Source organism: Ceratotherium simum, chromosome 26 (genome assembly GCF_057802395.1).
Source record: "Ceratotherium simum simum isolate JZ-2026a chromosome 26, ASM5780239v1, whole genome shotgun sequence".
Lineage (NCBI taxonomy): Eukaryota > Metazoa > Chordata > Mammalia > Perissodactyla > Rhinocerotidae > Ceratotherium > Ceratotherium simum.
Genome location: NC_141925.1, coordinates 43,787,583 through 43,806,364, shown reverse-complemented (window position 1 = coordinate 43,806,364; position 18,782 = coordinate 43,787,583). Strand labels below are relative to the sequence as shown.

Here is an 18,782-nt window from a genome sequence, read left to right as displayed (position 1 = left end):
GGCTGCTGGTGGCCCAGGTTTGGATCCCGGGCGCGCACCGACGCACCGCTTCTCCAGCCACGCTGAGGCCGCGTCCCACATGCAGCAACTAGAAGGATGTGCAACTATGCCATACAACTATCTGCTGGGGCTTTGGGGGCGGGGGGGAAACAAATTTCACATCCACCTGGAACCTCAGAATGTGACCTTGCGTGGAACAGGATCTTCACATGTTGTTGGTGAAGATGACGTTGTGCTAGATTAAGGTGGGCCTGAGATCCAGTGACTGGTGTCCTTGTAAGAAGGCCATGTGAAGAGACACAGGAACACAGAGGGAAGAAGCCACGCGACCACGCAGGCAGTGATGCAGCTACAAGCCAAGGAATGCCCAGGGTTGCCAGCGATCTTGCCAGAGCTGGGCGAGAGGCCTTGAACAGATCCTGACCCAGAGCCTGCAAAACTGACCCTGCCCAAACCTTGATTCCAGACTTCTGGCCTCCAGAACTGGGAGAGAGTAAATCTGTGTTGTTTCAAGCCCCCGAGTTGTGGTAACTTGTCACTGTAGCCCCAGGACACTGTTCCAGGCGCCTGGCAGCTCCTCATCCTGGGGACACTCCAGGAGCCACGCCAGTGGGGTCCTCGGGGGGTGACCGGGAATCGTGGGCTATGAAGCTCTCAGGGAGAGTGCAGATCGAGAGGCAAATGGGCCCGGACTGAGCCCTTGGACGGGCCAGCATGCAGAGATCAGGAGAGGAGGCTGTGGGGTGGGACAGGGCCCTCGTGGGGTGGGGAGAGGCAGTGAGGAGGACAAGGAGAGAGACAGGGGACACAGCTGGAGGGACCAGGGACTCAAGGAGGTGCTCTGGGTTTTAGTTCTGACTGTTTAGACGGGTGGGGATGAGTGGGACTTCAGGTCAATTTTCCTTCTGGTTGTCATGAATATGGTCACAATACAAACAGGAACAGGACTCTACTGTCCTTCGGCTGAACTAGCTGTCTGTCACTGTCTGTCCCTCCCGCAGCCTCTCCCAGCCAGGGCTGATTGCATGTGGGTGGACACCTGATCCAATGCCAGCCAGCCCACTGGCTAGCTGGGACCAATCGGATTCTCTCGAGAGGACAGCTGGTAGATGGTAGGTGCTGCAGCCTGGGCTGGGCCAGGAGGGTGGGTGGGAGCAGATGTGCCAAGAGACCTGGAGACACAGTGGGAGAGAGACAGACAGCCAGACAGACTTGCAGCCTGCCCACGAGTCATGAGAAGAGGCAGGCCCCTGAGCGGGGAGAGAACAGGCTTAGCTCTGGTGCCCTGAACTCCTGTGAGATTTCCCTGCACCTTCAGTCAACCCCTTGTTGACTGGGGTTGGCAGGAGGGGTATCTGTTCCTGCAACCACAGATGCCTTTCCCAGAAGCCCACTCCAAACCCTGCCAGAGGGCAGCCACCCAGCAGGAAAGCCAGCCAAACTAGCCACATGACCTGTCCCTGGGCTCAGAGGGAAACACACAGCAGAACACCCTGACGCTGGGCTGGGGCTCCTACACTTGGTTGTGCCCTGACATTCATTCTTTAAACTCAGGCAGCAAAACCTGCTCCAAGAGTGGCAGCTGGCAGTGACCCCATGTGATCACACATGTCCCTCCCCCAGCCAGGGTCGTCCGGGCACAGGACAACCATACACACACTTTTGCTGGGCATTAGAAGTCACAGGGAGGCCGGCCCCATGGCTTGGCGGTTAAGTGCGTGCGCTCCGCTGCTGGTGGCCAGGTTCAGATCCAGGGCGCGCACCGAGGCATCACTTCTCCGGCCATCCTGAGGCCGAGTCCCACCTATAGCAACTAGAAGGATGTGCAGCTATGACATACAACTATCTACTGGGGCTTTGGGGGTAAAAAATAAATAAATAAAATGTTAAAAAAAAAAAAAAAAAAGAAGTCACAGGGCTCTTAACGTGGCTCTTTCACAAAATCGGAAACGGAAATTTCCCATTTGAGCTCAGAAATGATCCGGTGCAGTGAGTCCCAAAGTGTGGTCCCTGGACCAGCACCACCGGGAACTGTCAGAGATGCAGACACTCAGCTCCCGCCCAGGCCTCCGGGGTGGCCGGGCCCAGCACCTGTCTCTGAACAAGCCCTCTAGGTAATGAATTCTCAAGTGTGAGAATCACTGATCTAGTTCAACCTCCTCATTTTACAGCAGGAAGGGAAGAGGCTGCCCACGGCCAGGCGAGGCCAGGACCAGAGTGTGGAGAGGGTCTGAACTCACCCTCCCCTGGCCCATCTGACAGCTCCCAGGTAGCAGGGAGGTGTTCCTGCCCAGCCAACTGTGGCCTCAGGAACCGTGGTCTCTGCATGGTTTGGGGAGGAGGGCTGCGGAGGGGGGGTCCTTAGGTCTTTCCTTATTGATCCTAGCATCCTCTATCCCTCAGCTCAGACGGGGGCGGGGTTGGATGGGAGACTGAGAGGTCCACCTGTGCGCAGACTGCTTGCCCAGGTGTTGTCACTGAGGAAGTACTAAAACCAGCCATCCTTGTGGGCTGAGCTCAGGGGCCAGGAGTCCTGGGTCCTGGTCCCATGGCTGCTGCCTTGCTCCATGACTGGGTGAGTCTCTTTACCTTTCTGAGCCTGTTTTCCCATCTACAAGTTCTGTGACTCAATAACAAGCTACTTCCAGCCAAAATTTGACCTGGAATCCAAGATGAACTAAGGGCCCAAGGAACTCCTTTAGGGCGACTGCCCAACAAAGAAGGGCCAGGGGAGTCCAGCCACTGCGTCCTCAGGCCCAGCCCTACGGACAAGCTGGGTCCATCCCACCCAGGTGCTGACAGGAAGCACAGCCCCTCTGGCACTCCTGGAGCCAAGCCATTCCCATCTCTGTCACGGGGGTCATCGCGACCTGCTCCCTCCCTCTCTACTCTCCCAGGGTATGAGCTCTGACCCTTCCCCGTTTCTCCGTCACAATCCCCCCAGCCCCCTCCCAGGGGGCCCAGAGTTACTGCGTGGACCTCACTGCCATTTGCCACATCAAGGGCTAAGCCCGGGTGCCAGCGAGCCCGGGGACAGGGCCTTTGACGGTTACCTCCAGGTCTCCCTTGGTGATGGACTCCTCCTCCACTCGGAACTGCAGGTCCTCCACCTTCCTGCAGGGGGAGAGCGGGCTGAGCGGCTCTACCCAGAGCCAGGGCTTCACCAAGTCCAAGATGGCAGAGAGAGGTGAGGCCACAGACGGCCCCGAGCCCACGCTCAGGCCAGCACAGGCACTGTCCCCGAGTCCCCTAGCTGAACCTCCTGGAAACCTCCAGGCCTCCCAACTTCCCAACCTGTGCTCCACAGAGACCACTGAATTCTCTAAAATGGGACTCTTTAATGCAACATCAGTCCTCCCTAGACGGTCATGGGAATAAGGACAGGAGGGATTGTAAACGGAAGCACAGTGACGCCAGTGACAGCTCTGTGTTCATCACGGCAGGAGACAGGCACTGCCACATGGACAGTCTGTGGGGAGGGGTGGAAGGGGGCAGACTGGGCTTCTTCCCCTGCTGACCCTGCTCTCATCCACAGGGCTCAAAATTGGGTCAGAGTCCCAGGGTCAACTGCTTGGGCTTCTCCCTGATACGTAGAGCCCCCAAGGGCTGCAGGAGGGCGACAAGGAAACTAAGACCCAGAAAGGGCAAGTGACCTGCCCAAGGTCACCCAGGAAGTCCAGGGCAATGCTGGGTCCTGCCCCCAGGCCCTTCCTGAACACAACTCCCACCACGTCTTAAAGTGACGTTTTTGTTTGTCGGCATAGGGAACCAGATGTGTGGGTCCCGATGACTGTCTCAGACAGATATAAATACGCCTTCTCCCCACAGTCAGATGGTGACAACAGCCTGCAGAGCACGTGCCTCGGCTGAGAGCCCAAAACAGACCACAGGTGGGGTTGGGAGGGCTGAGGATGGGGGCTGCCTCCTGCTGGGGGCGGGAGAGAGCGCCAGAAATCTGTGTATCAGCTGGGAGACAGGGGCTCCTGGGCCAAGGGAACCCCATCCGCTGTCAGCTGTGTCTCACTTAGACCCAGGACCATGTCAGGCCCAAGTCCCCACACAGAGGGACACAGCCCCCACCTGCCACTGTGGCAGGGCAGAAAGAACCAGCGGTACCACTACAGGCTGGTGGCCTCAGGCAAGTCCCTTCCTTGCTCTGAGCCTCAATGCTCTCATTCGTGACATGGGGACAATCCCTGCCTCTCGGGCCGAGTATAAGACAGAGAGACAATGCAGGTGAACCACTCAGCACGGGGCTGACACCCAGAGGCCAGGCGTTTCCAGCTGCCTCTCTGAGCCTCGGTTTCCTGACACGTGAAATGGGAATGGAGCTTCAGGATACGAATTGTGAGCTCCAGGCTGGGACCTGGCACAGGGGGTGCTCTGTGCATGTGAACTGGTCCACGAGTGGGAGACACCGTGCCTGGCTCCCCAGGGACACCTGTGTGAAAGGGCTCCCGTCCCAGGTGTGCGTTCCCCTCGTGATCCGCTGTAGGAGCTGGGCGGGGCCAGAGCAGAGAAGCCCACCCAGTCAGGAACGAAAACAGCAAACGAACGTGGTATCTCCCACGTGCTCAGCGCGCGGCGGGGCTTTACTCCTCCCAACAGCCTGCAGAGATGGGGACCATCACTCCACGTTACAGAAGAGAAGGCTGAGGCCCGCAGAGCTCACGTCACTCATCTAGGTGACAGCCAGCACGCGGTGGAGGCGGGATTTGGACCGGGCCTGCTGGGCCAGCCTGTGCGATTCCGGGTCACCCTGAACGAGGCTCAAGAAAAGGTCCTCCCCGGAGCAGGGCAGGACGCTGCGTACCTCCTCTCCTCCTCCAGCTGGTTGGCCAGGTCCACCTTCTCCTTCCGCACGCTCTCCACGAGCAGCCGGGCCCGCTGCAGCTTCTCCTCTGCTTCTGCAACATACTGGGCCCCGAGCAAGGGCCAGGACAGGGTCAGCCTCCTCTTGGGGACCAGGGTTGGCAGGGAGAGGCAGAGGTGGTGCAAGGAGCTGGGCCTGGAACTCCAGCCACCCTACCGCCCTGCCAGCCCTGGCTGGGCAAGGACCGTGGGCCTCGATGTGAAGGGGGAGGGCCCAGCTGAGCGCCAGGAATGGCAGAGTCCGGCCTCACCCAGTGGGAACCTCAGGTCCACCTGCCCCCAGTACCTAGCACCCCAGTATCTGCCACCTCCCTCAACCTCTAAGGGCCTGAGGCCCGTGGTCTTGTGAAGGCCCCTGTCACGGCACACACGTGACCTTGGCCGTATTAATTCCAGCATCAGGGAGAACAGACATGTGACAGCAGCCACCTCCAGACGAGGGGCAAGGGCCACTTCCCCAAAACCCAACCCACGGAACTGCTCGAAAGCACCATCGGAAATGTGGACAGTTATCTACAAAAATGTTGACACGAGTACTATTTAGAAAAAGGGAGAAACTGGAAACAACCTAAACAGCAGCACAGGACTGGCCACGTCAGGAAGGACATGGCCGTGACGGACGGCAATGTAGCCGTTCAAACGGGGAAGAATTTTCCAGGACCTAGAAAAGGCTCGCAGAACAGGAGGTGAGGAAACGTGGGCTACACAGCGTACATCCAGGTCCTGAAGGTGTGTGCACCTACCCGTCTGAAGGCAACGCGCCAGGCCGAGGGTTACATGCACATCTGGAACATGCACATCTCCCTATTGCCCTGACACCCCAAGCGCTCTGCTCTGCGCGTGAGTGACCTGAGGCCCCTGGCGCCCCACCGCCCGGCCCGCCCCGCACCTGCTCGTGCTGCGCCTTGAGCAGGGCGAGCTCCTTCTCCACCTCGCAGATGTGGCTCGTGGCCTTGGCCACCTCGGCCCGCTCCAGGTCCCGCTCAGCCAGCAGCTGCTCAATGTGCTGCTGCTTCTCCTTCAGAGCCTCCTGCAAGGCTGTGGTGCCCGAGATCTTGCGGGCGTAGCGCGAAGAGGTCTCCGTGAGCTGCGGGAAGGCACGGGGGCAGGCGGGACTCAGGGAGCTGGAGCGCCATCCTGATAAGCCATAGCCGCCCAGCAGGACCTCCACTCCCAAGTCCCGCCCTCCCTTGCCAGAGCCCAACACCGCCCGCTTACACGGCGGGGGATGGTGATGTTCGAGACTCAGGGAACTCCCCTCTCCCAGGAGGGTCACAGCACCCGGGCTCTGCCCCGTGCGGGGCGTCCTCACCTGGGCCACCTTCTCCTGGACCAGGGGAAACCTCCCATTCTAGACTGAGCCGGCACGGAGGGCCCCCTGCCCAGAAGGGCAGCCTCCCCTTCTCTCCTCATCCAGGTGGCTGTGGCAGCCTTCCTAAAACCCCTGCCCTGCACCCGTATGACTCTCCTTAATTCCCAGGGAAGGGCTTCGACTGCTAACAAATCAGTAATATAAAAATAACAATTAATGTAGATGGATCAGTTTTCCCTATTAAAAGATATGTGCTCCATCTTTGCTCAGAAACCCCCCGACTGAGGGCGGCCTGGAGCCAGGGCAAGTCAGGGCAGACTGGGACACCTGGATTCCCCCTCCCCACCCGCCACACGTACCAGGGTGCCCCTCCCCAGCCCCACCCTCACCAGGCCGCTGCGGCTGGGCCGGCCCCCCACGGAAGAGGCCACGGAGCTGACAGAGCTGATGGAGGAACTGCTGGGGCTATGGGTCAGGGCCGAGACGCCCATGGCCATGCGCTTGCTCTTCTTGGCCTTGGCCGGGCTGGTGGACGGGAAGCCAATGCGGATCACCTTGTGGATGGGTGCGAAGAGACCAAACTTGGGTGGGCACTGGAAGTACCTGGGAGACAGGAGTGACCCACACTGCCGTCACGGCCCCACCGCCCAGAGCCCCCCACCTCCTCCACTTCTGCAGAGCCAGCACAAGGAGAGGCTCGTCCCCGGGGCCCCAGCACCCTCACCCCAAGACCGAAAGATGGGACTCCCGGGAAGGAAATAGAAGTGAGTAGGCCTGAGAGTCTCTGTAGGCGTCAACAGCCATGGGGCTCATTTTGGGGGGGTTTAACAATTACGGAGCACCCCGTCTTTGCCAGTCCCCTTACACAAGGGCTTGTTTCATTCCCCTAACCACTCTACTGTTATCTACATTTCACAGATGAGGAGATTTAGGCTCAGAGAGGTTAAGTAACCTGCCCGCAGTCACACAGCTGGTTAAGTGGCAAAGCTGGGACTGGACCCCCCAAGTCTGCTGGGCTCCAAAGCCCTCTGTGCTCAGCTCCTACACACCATACAGAAGCCCCTGGCCATATCTGCAGCCCCACTCTCATTGATGCCCCCAGACCACCCCCAGACCCAGGGAATCCCGTTGGCTCTCTGCCTATGGAGCTCCCCGCATAACAAGCAAAAGCCTGAAGGTGACACCTTGGGGGTGGGGTGGGGGCTGCTGCCCAGCCTACCCCTGAATTCTGAAGGCAGAGTGAGTTGAGGGAAACATCCATCTTGAAAACAGGAAGGCAACGTGCTGACATGGCAGCCCTGAATCTCGGCTCTCCAAACCCTCTGGTCAAGGGTCCACAAGGGACCGGGCAGCTGGTCCTGTCTCCTGCCCAGTCTCTGACTCACATTCAACTGCTGCCCCATCCCGCTTTCCCTGCATTTAGGTCTTTGCTCGGACTGTCCCCCTGCCTGGCGGACCTTCCTCGAGCCGCTTCTAAAAGCAGACCCTACACTCCTCAAGGCCTGGTTCAAGTCTGGCTCTTTCCCTAGTGGCTCGGCTGGCACCAAAGTGACCACTCCTTCTTGGAGCTGTCACAGCCTCATCTGGGCCACAAAACTAGCCCAGGGCCAGCCGGCACAGGCACACGGGCCACCTCGCCTCAGCCCCACCCAACACTGCTCACCCATCACACCACCCCCTGCTCCAACGAGCCCTGACACAGCCTGAGACCCCTCAACCAGCACTGCTGGCAGTCAAGTCCCTTTCATCAGAGACGGCGTGAAACCTTGAGCCCAATCGTGCCCCCGCCCTTGGCTGTAGGACACCGGGCACTATCTGATCATTTCCTGCATCACTCGGGGACCCCCGGAGCCAGGGACCACGGCCTCTCCTTTCCTAGTCCTCCCAGCCCCTGTAGCCATGCTGGCGTGAGGAAGGGAACCTGGGACTCTCTGTGTGACCTTGAGCAGTGACCTCTCGCCTCCGTTCTCTCGTCTGTAAAATGGGGATGGTACTCCCACTCCTGCTGTGACAGATGGAGGAGGCAGCATCTATACTGCAGCATCTGGCACAGCCACCCGGATGCTCAACACCAGCTTCCTCAGATGCCCTATCCCCGGCCCCTGCACCCATCCCAGACGAAGAGGAGCCCCCTCCCACACTCCCAGGGGAAGCCCACCATACCTGGTGCCTGCCACTGCCCCATCGTTCTTCCCAAGGGGCTCGTCCAGCTCCACGCCACACCACTCGCCCTTGGCAAAATCTGTCTCCCCCACATACCGCACCACGCCAGTCTTCGTCCCGCCAACCTGTTGGCACATAGAGAGACTCAGGTCCAAAGGATGCAGTGGGCACAGGCAGAGATGGTACGAGCACCCAGGTGCCCAGGCTCACCCCATCCCTCCCTTCCAGTATGCAGGGGGGAGGGGAGCCAAAGGTCAGGAGGAGGAGAGGCCAAGGGACAGCTGGAGGGATACGGGTATAGCCAGTGCATCCAGGGCTGTCCCACGCAAGAGCTTTGGAGACAGACAGACCCTCACTCAAACTCTGCCACTTACAAGCTGTGTGAGCTTAGGCAAGTGACCTAACCTCTCTGAGCTTCAGTATCTTCAACTCTAAGAAGAGTTTTTGTGAGGATTAAGCACTGTATGTGCAGTGTCTGGCACATACTTGAGCCTCAACAAATGTTATCCTTAAATATGGTTTGAATGGTGCTTGCCAGGGGCTGGCGGTGGGAGGGGGAAATGGGGAGCTGTTGTTTAATGGGGATAAAAAAGATCTGTAGACCTGCTGCACAACGTGAAAGTACTTAACACACCACTGAACTGGACACTTAAAAATAGTTAAGATGGTAAATTTTATGTTACGTGTATTTTACTACACTAAAGAAAACCTCGCAGAACAGGCCAATAAGTGTTAATTAACTGTGAAAATAGTGTAGAATGTTTAAAATTAGTTATACATATACACACACATAAATCAAAGACACAAACAATTCCAAAGTCTTAGCAAGGCCTAGAAATTTCTCCTCCTCTCCCCAGAAGCAAACTCTTCAACTCTTTAAGCTAAGTTTTTTGGTCTTTACCCCCATATTTCTAAATGACATGCTTATTTGGCCACTTCTTGCTGTTTCGGTTTTGGGTAACATCCGTCACACTCCGAGCGAGGATGGGGAGCAGCGAGCTGCCTGTCACCACTGCCGCGTGCACACTCCCCGCCTCCCGCCCGCTCCACGCGGCCACGTCTTCGCCTTGCTCAGACTCCAGTTCACAGACTATGACTAAGCAACACCACTCCGAGATGAGCAGGGAGATGGCAGTTACTTTTCGTTTCCGGCACAAATTTTTCCCTACAGATAATAACTGTCTTTTAGGATTGTTGGTTTGCCTAGTTTTTTATTCAATGCTAATTCAACTCCAAACTCTTACTTCCATAGTCTCCATCTCCTGTCAGGATGTTCTGAGGCATTGGGAATTCCATCAGGTTCTTTCTGGAGAAGACCCTCCTGGCGCTATACGACCCACCCCAGGCTGGCCTGGCTGCCGGGCCCCTGCGGCCCCCGCCACCAGCACCCTGAAGAGTCCCTTCACCTCTCTCCTCGGCTAGGTCCTATTTCCAGGAGCCTACGTCTTCCTTTTTTCTTGGTTTACTCATTTATTTCAGTAGGGCACATCCTCCCATAGCTTTCTAAGAAAAAGTGCATGAAAAAATAAAATATTTTAGCCTTTGCAGGTGTGAAAATATTTTTTATTCTATCCTCACTTTTTTTTAAATTGAGGTAAAACACACATAACATAAAATTCACCATTTTAAAGTGTACAATTCAGTGGCTTTTGGTACACTGACAACCATCACCACTATCTAATTCCAGAACATTCTCACTACCCTAAAAAAGCCCCCATACCCAATAGCAGTCACTCACATTCTCCCCTCTCCCCAGCTCCTGGCAATCACTGGTCTACTTTCTGTCTCTACAGATTTGCCTGTTCTGGACACTTGCTATAAATGGAGTCATACACTCTGTGGCCTTTTGTGTCTGGCTTCTTTCACTCAGTGTCATGTTTTCAAGGTTCATCCATGTTTATCAGTGTGAGGACTTCCTTCCTTCTCATGGCCGAATAATACTCCATTGTATGGCTCATCCCACGTTTTATTTATCTCCTCATACCCTGGTGGACACCTGGGTTGTTTCCGCTTTTCAGTCATTACGAATGATGTTGCTATGAACATTCACGTACAAGTCGCGTGAACACCTACTTTCCAGTCTTACTATTCTCACTCTGGAGACTTTGGCTGAGTCTCTTCCTTCAGGATTTCGGAGGCTCCCTGTGTGTGTCCTAAGTGTCCAGCGTTGCTGTTGAAAAGGTCAAAGCCATCCTGAGTCCCGATCCTTTACGTGAGCCTGTCTTCCACCCTGGACACCCGAGGGCGTCCTCCTCGTCCCACGCTTGCGCAGGTTCACGATGCGGCACGCTGGTGCGGCCTCTTCCCGACCCTTCTCCTTGGCTCCAAGGGCTCTTTCAACCAAGAAGCCCTCGTCAATCCTGGGAAATGTTCTTGAACGACTTATTTTTATGACTTACTGCTTCCTGTCCTCCGTTCTCTTTCTGCAACCAGTGTCATTTGGAAGTCAGACCCTACTACACAGTTTCTCTGACAGTCTTACTTTTCTCTCCCGTATTTCCTTCAATTTACCTTCTAATAATTCTGTGGCGTTTCTTATATCCGTAAATCATATTCACAGATCCCATGGTGTTCTGTTCCTTCTCAATGCCTGTATTGCCTTCTCTTACTTCTCAGGGGACTGGCCATTTCCCCAGAGAAGCTTCTCGAGCCCTCCACTATGGAGGGCACAGGCTCAGCAGCCAGTGTCCCGGAAGCCGAGTGGGGGAGAAGCCAGTGGGGAGAGGGGCTCGGCCTTCAGGAGAGAAATGTTCATTTAATCCCTTTTCAGCCCAACCTGCCTGAGATTCCCTCATCCAAAGGCTGTCTCTGACCTCAGGAGACTAAGCGTCCGTCCCAGAGGTCTGTTGGACGGACAGGCAGAGGGGAGCAGGGGTGGGGTGGGGACTCTGAAGATGTTTCAATCAATTCTGTCTTTGGCGCGGACGTTGACCCCGTTTCCAGAGGCCACCACGCGGCTGAGCCCCGAGCCTCTGGGGTTGCTGAGGGAACGTGGAACGCTCCTCTGCTCCCCTGCTGCCTGTGGACCTGGCTGCGCTGGTCCAGTGTCAGTGCTGCCGTCTCCTCCCTGCTCTCATTGTCCTCGAGGGTTTAATACCTTTTTTTAAAAAAAAACCCCTTCACTGTTGTTCTAGGGCAGGTTCAGGAGAGAATGAAGATAAATATGTTTATCTGAACCTCAACAGGACTTCCTAAATGTGCCCTTCTCTGACACCTCAGAGTATGCCTCAGGTGTGCCTGAGAGGGATCAGCTCCCTAAGGAAAACTCACTCCACTCCCACTGCCTCTCAAGGACGGCCTATGTGCCAGGCAGGCTGAAGACACGGATTCTACACCTCGCCACTCGGAGGAGGGCAGCGTTGCCTGTTCTGGATAAGGAGACGGGGGTTCAGCGTGGTCAACAAGTGAAAGAGCCCCGCGGGCCTCACTCTGCTGCCTCCTCAGGCCCCGCTGGGCTCAACTGCCAAGGCCCCGCTCACCAGCCCAGGGGGTGCCGCCTCACCCCAGGCCTCAGAGCCTCTGGAGCCTCCCGCCCCTCCCCCTCCTTCAGCTCGAGAGCCACGCACGGACCCTCAGAGACGGGAGCAAAGCAGAAACTACAGGAAGGTTTCCAGAGGATGGGTCTGGCGCCTGACCCCTGCCCAGGTCCGCACAACCTCGGGACACTCACCTCCCCCAGGCTTCAGAGATTCCAGTGACCCCCCCCACCAGGAACCCCCACGTGCGCTGCCCCCCAGAGTGAGGAAAACTGCCCCTTCTCTATTTTTATTATATTTTAATCTTTTTTTACTTAAAAAAAATTCATGGACTTTATGTTTTAGAGCAGTTCTAGGTTTACAGAAAATTTGAGTGAAAAATACAGAGTTCCCACATATCCCCTCCCCTCCCCTCCAGCTGCCCCTTATCAACACCCCTCCTTAGCACGGAACATTAGTTACAATGACGAGCCAGGACTGATGCATTATTAACTAAAGCCCAGTTTACACCAGGGCTCCCTCTTGGCAGTGTACGTTCTGTGGGTTTTGGGAGATGCACAAGGACAGGTGTCCACCATCACAGTAACATACAGAGCCGCTGCACTGCCCTAAACCCTCTGTGCTCTGCCTGGTCATCCCTGCCTCCCCCTAAGCCCTGGCAGCCCCTGATCTGTTGACTGTCCCTAAGGTTCTGCCTTCTCCAGAATGTCAACAGTTGGAATCATACAGTATGCAGCCTCTTCAGATCGGTTTCTGTCACTTAGTAATGTGCATTTAAGGTTCCTCCATGTCTTTTCATGTTTTGATAGCTCATTTCTTCTCACGCTGAATAATATTCCATTGTCTGGGTGGACCACAGTTTATCTATCCATTCACCTACTGAAGGACATCTTGGTCGCGCCAAGTTTTGGCAGTTATGAATAAAGTTGCTCCAAACATCACGTGCAGGTGTTTGTCTGGACATAAGTTTTTCACCTCCTTCGGGTAAAAACCAAGTAGCGCCATTGCCCAATTGTACGGTAAGGGTATGCTTAGTTTTGTAAGAAACTGCCAGACTGTCTTCCCTGGTGGCTGCACCATTTTGTGTCCCCACCAGCAACGCCTGAGAGTTCCTGTTGCTCCACTAGGGGTTTGTCCCCTCATGTCCCCCCGCTGTGTGCCAGGCCCCAGTCTCCCCAGGGTTGAGCCCTCACTCCCTTTCCACCACATGGGGGTGACCTGTGGGCCTGGAGTCCCTCTTGGCCTGGCAAACACCAGCCAGACGCCAGGCCCCACAGAGCAATGGTGGGGGACAGGCTGAGTTCCTGTCTCAGGGACTTTCCTGGGAGGAAGTCAACACTGGTGACTCACTCAAAACAAATGCACGTGTCTATTAGCTCAGGGTCCTGCCCCCACAGCGAGAGGACAGGGCCTGGGAGCTGTGCAGCCGTCGTAGGGCTGCTGTGAGGGTCCACCGAGGGGCTCCTGTCTGAGGCCTGAGCAGCACCTGCGGGGGCGCTGGGGGGAGTGGGGGCTGGCAGGAGGGAGGCCGGCCAGGAGATGGGCACGTGGCAGCGGCCTGGGGCCATCTTCAGGGAGATGCGGGGACAGAGGCCGGCAGCCCCTCGCTGGCACTCCTTGACAATGTCCTCAGCTGCTGAGCTGCACAGCCAGCGAGGGCCTGGGCTCTAGCAGCCTGGGGGCACCGACGCGCACATGGCACCTCGCGCTCAGGACCACCTGGCAGGGCCGTGAGGCACTCACTCAGCAGGCGGGTTTGAGCACCCCCTTTCCCCAGGCTCTGTGGGCACAGCCGTGTGAACAAAATGGACAAGACCCCTTCTCAGGCAGCTCCCGGTCAGGGCAGGAAGCAGGCAGTAAAGGAGTACGTGAAGAAATGCTGTGACTCCGGGTAGAGGACAAGGGCTACGGGGACAATATCGGAGGCCTCCCTCTCGGAGGAGAAACAATGGCACAGAGGCCTAACGGAAGTGGGACAGTGAGCTGTGGGAAGCCCTGAGGGACAGTGTCCCAGGCAGAGGAATCGGCAGGATGTGGCACAGCAGAGGCCTGGTGGGCGGGAGGAAGGGAAAGAAGGCCATGAGGCCGGGGTGCAGCCAGGGTGGAAGGAGGGAACTCGGATCATCTGGGGTGGGCCAGCAGATCGCAAGGGTCTGGGGGCCGTGAGGAGGCGGGAGCCTCTGGAGTGCTGGGACCTGAGTGGGGGCAGGGAGACCGAGGAGGCAGCGGTCCGGGAGAGGAGCCGCCAGTGGAGGTGGTGGGAGGGCCAGATTTGGGTGCAGTTTGGAGAAGGCCAGAGATCTGCTGATGAGCCGCGGTCGCGGAGAGAACAGCAGCGCTCAAGGCCAACTCCCATGGCCCTGGCCTGGTCAGCTGGAGACACAGGAGTGCCGTTTACTAAGACAGCATGACGGGGGTGCAGGGCGGGGATGGAGCGGGTGACATCAATTGATTTCTGTTTTGGACATGAGTATGGGTTGAATTGTGTCCCCCAAAAAGATATTCTAAAGTCTTGACCCCCCTAGTACTCGTAAATGTGATCTTATTTAAAAAGAGGGTCTTTTAGATGTGATCCAGTTAAGATGAGGTCGTTAGGGTGGGCCTAATCCAAGGTGACTGCCGTCCTCGTGAGAAGAGACGCGCACAGAGGGAAGGAGGCCACGTGAAGAGGCGGCAGGGACTGTGTGGTGCAGCCACGAGCCCTGGAGGGCCAGGGATTGCTAGCAAACACCAAGCCCCAAGAGGAAGGCATGGAACAGATTCTTCCCTTGAACCTTCCGAGAGCACGGCCTGCCGACACCGCTGAGTTCAGACTTCTAACCTCCAGAACCGCGACAGAACAAATTTCTGTTGTTTTAAGCCACTGGTTTGTGGTTCCTGTTACAGCAGCCTCAGGACACTAACACGCGTTACGTGGAGATGTTGGATAAGAGCCTGACAAGGGAGACAGGAGCTCAGGAGAGAGGCAAGGACTGGAGACCCAACAGTGGGCAATGTGATACTCACAGGTGCCCGGAATGCTCTAAGTCATGTGCCTGGATGGTTCTGTCAAGGGAGAGAGCACGGGGAGGGACAAGACGAGGCCGGAGTTCTGACCTGATGTGGAAGAGGAAGGGGAGGCAGTGAGGCTGGGGAGGGAGGAGGCGGCTAGGGGAGTGCGTGGAATCCTAGGAGTGGAGAGCAGAAAGTGCTTCTGGAAGGAGGCAGGGAGACTGATGGCGGCCAACTCTGCTGAGAAGAGAAACAAGACAAGGACTGAGGACTGACCACTGCGTTTGCAATAGAAACGTCCCCGGCAGCCTTGTGGAGAGTGTTTTCCCGGGGCAGAGGGTGATGGGAGACCACGACCACAGGCAGGCCTCTCACTGGGTGCAGCTGAAGGGAGGACAGAGACAGGGGCTACGGCTGGAGGAAGACGTGGGCCGGGGAGGCTTTGTTGTTGTTTTTGTTTCTGGCGAGGAAGACCGGCCCTGGGCTAACATCGGTGCCCATCCTCCTCCACTTTATGTGGGACGCCGCCACAGCATGGCCTGACAAGCGGTGCGTTGGTGTGCATCCGGGATCCGAACCCGGGCCGCCAAAGCACAGCACGCGCACTTACCTGCTATGCCACCAGGCTGGCCCCTCAAGAGATTTTTACAAGTCCTGCCGAGTGGGAATATCAGGGCGTTTGAGAGGTGAGGAATCTGAGGCTCAGCGCCCTGCCCGGGGTCACAGGGCTGTCAGGGGTGAAGCTGAGCCCGCCGCCCACCACCCTGCTGCCTCTGCACCGCGCATGGCCCTGCGCGTCTGTGCTCAGCCGAGTGGGGTAGGCTGACCTGGGGACGGTGCAGATGGGGAGAGACCAGCAGAAAGAGAACTCCATCCTTGGCTCTCAGAAGCCATCTGTCTCTCAGATCAGGAGGTTGTTCCCACACCTGACCAGGCCAGCTGCCAAGGGGGCAGCCGGCAGGACACAGCCCTGCAGAGAACCTGCCAGCCCAGCGGGGAAGGGCCGGCTGGTCCGACTGCCTTGTGGGCTGGTTGCCCTGGGTTATCTGCAAGGCTAGACTGGCCTCCGCCGCGAGCTTCCAGATGCACCGGGAGAGGGTGCCAGCAGTACAGGCAATTCTCTGGAAGGGTCTCTTGGTCCACCCTCCTCGGAATGCTTCTGTGGCCAGTACGTGCAGACATGAAGGACAGAGACATCACCCAGGCAGAGGTGCTCCACGCAGAGCCTGCTTCAAGGAAGGCCTGCTGGGTGCTTCGGGAGCCCCCTCAGGTCTGTCTCTGCTGCAGAGAGCCCCCGGCCTGAGATGACGCCCTTCCTGGTTCCTGAGGCAGCCACACCCGGTGACTGAGCGAGGCAGGGGCAGAAAGGCCCGGACACTAGGGCTCAACACGGGACCCAGTGCTGGGCAATCTTCCTTCAGAGCTCCCGCAGGCTGACTGAGGCTCTGTCTAGCCCTAGTTGCAGTCTGACTTCTCCCTCTGCCCAATCATTCACAGATGATAAAATCTCTAATAAACACCTGCACCCCAAACCCCACCTCGGCAACTACTTCTGGAGAACATGCCACGGCAACCTATTCACCATCTGACGTCTTTGGGGGTCAGAGAGCTCTCTTATCACCCTGCGTTGACATCCATCTCCTTAGGGCTTTGGGCCTGAGGCGCCTCCAGGAGCCATAAGCAACCAGCCCGGCCTCTTCCTTTCTGAGACAGCCTTCGCTATTCCTCAATAATCATACCCTATCCTGTCAACTGTAGCGGACCAAGACGTTTCCAGTCCCCTACGTGGACTGCTGGGCACACTGGGGTGGGGGATTCAGGGGACACTCCAGGGCTGGTAGGTAGAAGCCCAGAGCCCCAGTCTTGCCCGTGACCTGCTGTGTGACCCTGGGCAAGTGCTCACCCTCTCTGAGCCTCACTGGTCTCACCTGCACAATGAACAGTTAGGGCCCGGTGGGTGGTCTCTGACATAGCAGGCCTGTCTGGGAGTCTGGATCAGCTCTCACTGGTCGATGGCCCTCAGGTAGGGTTGCCTTCCCGGCCCCTCCCCTCTGTCACTAGGTCTCTACCTGCCCTCTCTACATGGTCAGTCTCGGTTCCTGCTGCTCTGTAATTCCAACCTGGCAGGTCTTTCCTCTTTCATGACCCAAATCCTAAACCGGTGGCTTCCTGGCTGGCTCCTGAGTCTGCTACACCAGGCCCCACTGCCTCTGAAGCCAACTTCCCTAAAACCCATGCAGACAGACCCGCCTCCTGGGACGGACTTTCAGGACCCCACCTCGGGGCTCCTGCAGGCCCCAGGGGGACACACACAGCAGCTCTCCACATCTCAGGCCAGTGTGGCAGCCAAGTGCCCTCCACCTGCTCCCCAGGCCTGGGAGGCACCCAGGACCAAAGGGGGCGGTGGGCTTCCCCAGGCAAAAGAAAATGGAGAAGTGGCCTGGGGTGCCAGGGTCCCACCAACCTGGGCCACCAGGCCTGGGTCTGTCTCAGCCCTGTGAGGAATGTTCTAAAACGGCTGTGTGACCTTGGACAAGTCACTTCACCTCTCTGCTCCCGCCCCCACCCCAGACACCCAGGATCCTTGAATGCTCATCCCCCAAACCCACCTGGCTTTGAGAGCTGGGTGCGGGGGGAGAGTTTAGAAAAGGAAATCAAGGCGGAAAAGAGCGGCTCTTGCCGCTCTTCACTGCTGCATCTCAGGCACGAGCCAGAAAGGTTACGAGTGTGTACTGGGGCGGAGAGGGGCGGAGGCGGGAAAGGACAAAGGTGTGGCGACTGTGGGCCCAGTTCAGTCGCTTCCAGGCTGGGGGCTGCGGGAGGATCCGGTCTCCAAGTCTCAGGCCTCACTCTGTAGAGTGCAATAACGCCCCTCTGCTTTGAGGGCGGCTGTGAGAGTGAGGAGGGCCGCCCACCCCTGAGAATCCTGCCAGCCTGGCTCCGGCAGGCGCGTGACAAACTCCCCTGATTTAAATAACACTATTCCAGAAGGTGAGGCAGGCTTTTTCCTGCGGTTGCCAGGTCTCCCTCTCACCCCCCCCAGGGACCCTAGGGGCTGAAGCGGAACGGATTCTGTGTGTAGAGCTCTTGGCACAGGGCTCTGTTCACAGCAAGTGCTCGACTACTGGAAGCCAAGGACATGCAGGCCCTCGAGAGCCGCTGTGCAATCTCAGGGAGGCGCCCTGAGCCCTCACCTGCCTGGGACCTCCATGGTGAAGGAGAAGGCCCACCCCTCACGGACTTTAATGCCCACACTTCACAGAGCTTTCTTGGAGCCATGCCCTTTCTATACGCTCTACACACGAGGCAGGTGACCTGTTATCCCCATTTTACAGGTGGAGAAACTGAGGCACAGAGAGGATCAATAACTTGCCCATGATCATTCAGCTAGTACACGGACCTCATGGGGTGGTGTCGAAGCCCAGATGAACCCAGATCCAGAGGTAACTTTGAAGAGCAGTGTAACGTAATGAACAGAAACACTGCTGGCGCCTCTGGCCCAGGTCAGAATTGCGCTTGTGGCTGGTGAAGCTCAGGCCTCAGGGTCCTTCAGTGGCACCAGCCTCTTCCGAGGCCCTGACAATGCATTCATGAGATCGATCACATGATTTGTAAAATTTGCAAAAACGATATTTTCTCGTATTGTTTTTCCTCGAGTTCCCCATCCTCAAACTGCAGAAGTTCAGGCCTCGACAGTCACCCACATCCAGGATATAATATTTTATAGCGGGGTGGGAGAGGATGTGATGTGGCAGCTGTTTGCAGCAGGCACGGGGGAAGCAGCAAGCACCGGGCTCGGCCGAGCCAGCGGATCCTGGTAGGGTGCAGCGGACCAGGCTGGAGGACTAACCCAAGGGAGCTGCCGACTAGGGGGTGGGGGGGCATGTGGGGCTCGATCCTCATGGTAGAAGCAAACTTCTCGTTCAAACTCCTCTCCCCCACCCATGATCAGAGGATGTCCCGTTTCC

The 18,782-nt window shown here is 57.3% G+C and overlaps 1 protein-coding gene across 3 annotated transcripts in view; it reads right to left on the bottom strand.

Moving 5' to 3' along the window:
* The window catches only part of CLIP2 (CAP-Gly domain containing linker protein 2), a 76,933-nt gene that overhangs the window by 21,665 nt on the left and 36,486 nt on the right, over positions 1-18,782 (bottom strand). For all 3 annotated transcript variants that reach the window (XM_087417766.1, XM_087417768.1, XM_087417769.1), the window contains exons 4-8: positions 8,348-8,472; positions 6,574-6,787; positions 5,762-5,959; positions 4,814-4,917; positions 3,054-3,114 (exon numbers count right to left, since the gene is read on the bottom strand). In XM_087417766.1, coding sequence (XP_087273892.1) covers positions 3,054-3,114; positions 4,814-4,917; positions 5,762-5,959; positions 6,574-6,787; positions 8,348-8,472 — 702 coding nt within the window. The remainder of the gene's footprint in view (positions 1-3,053; positions 3,115-4,813; positions 4,918-5,761; positions 5,960-6,573; positions 6,788-8,347; positions 8,473-18,782) is intronic.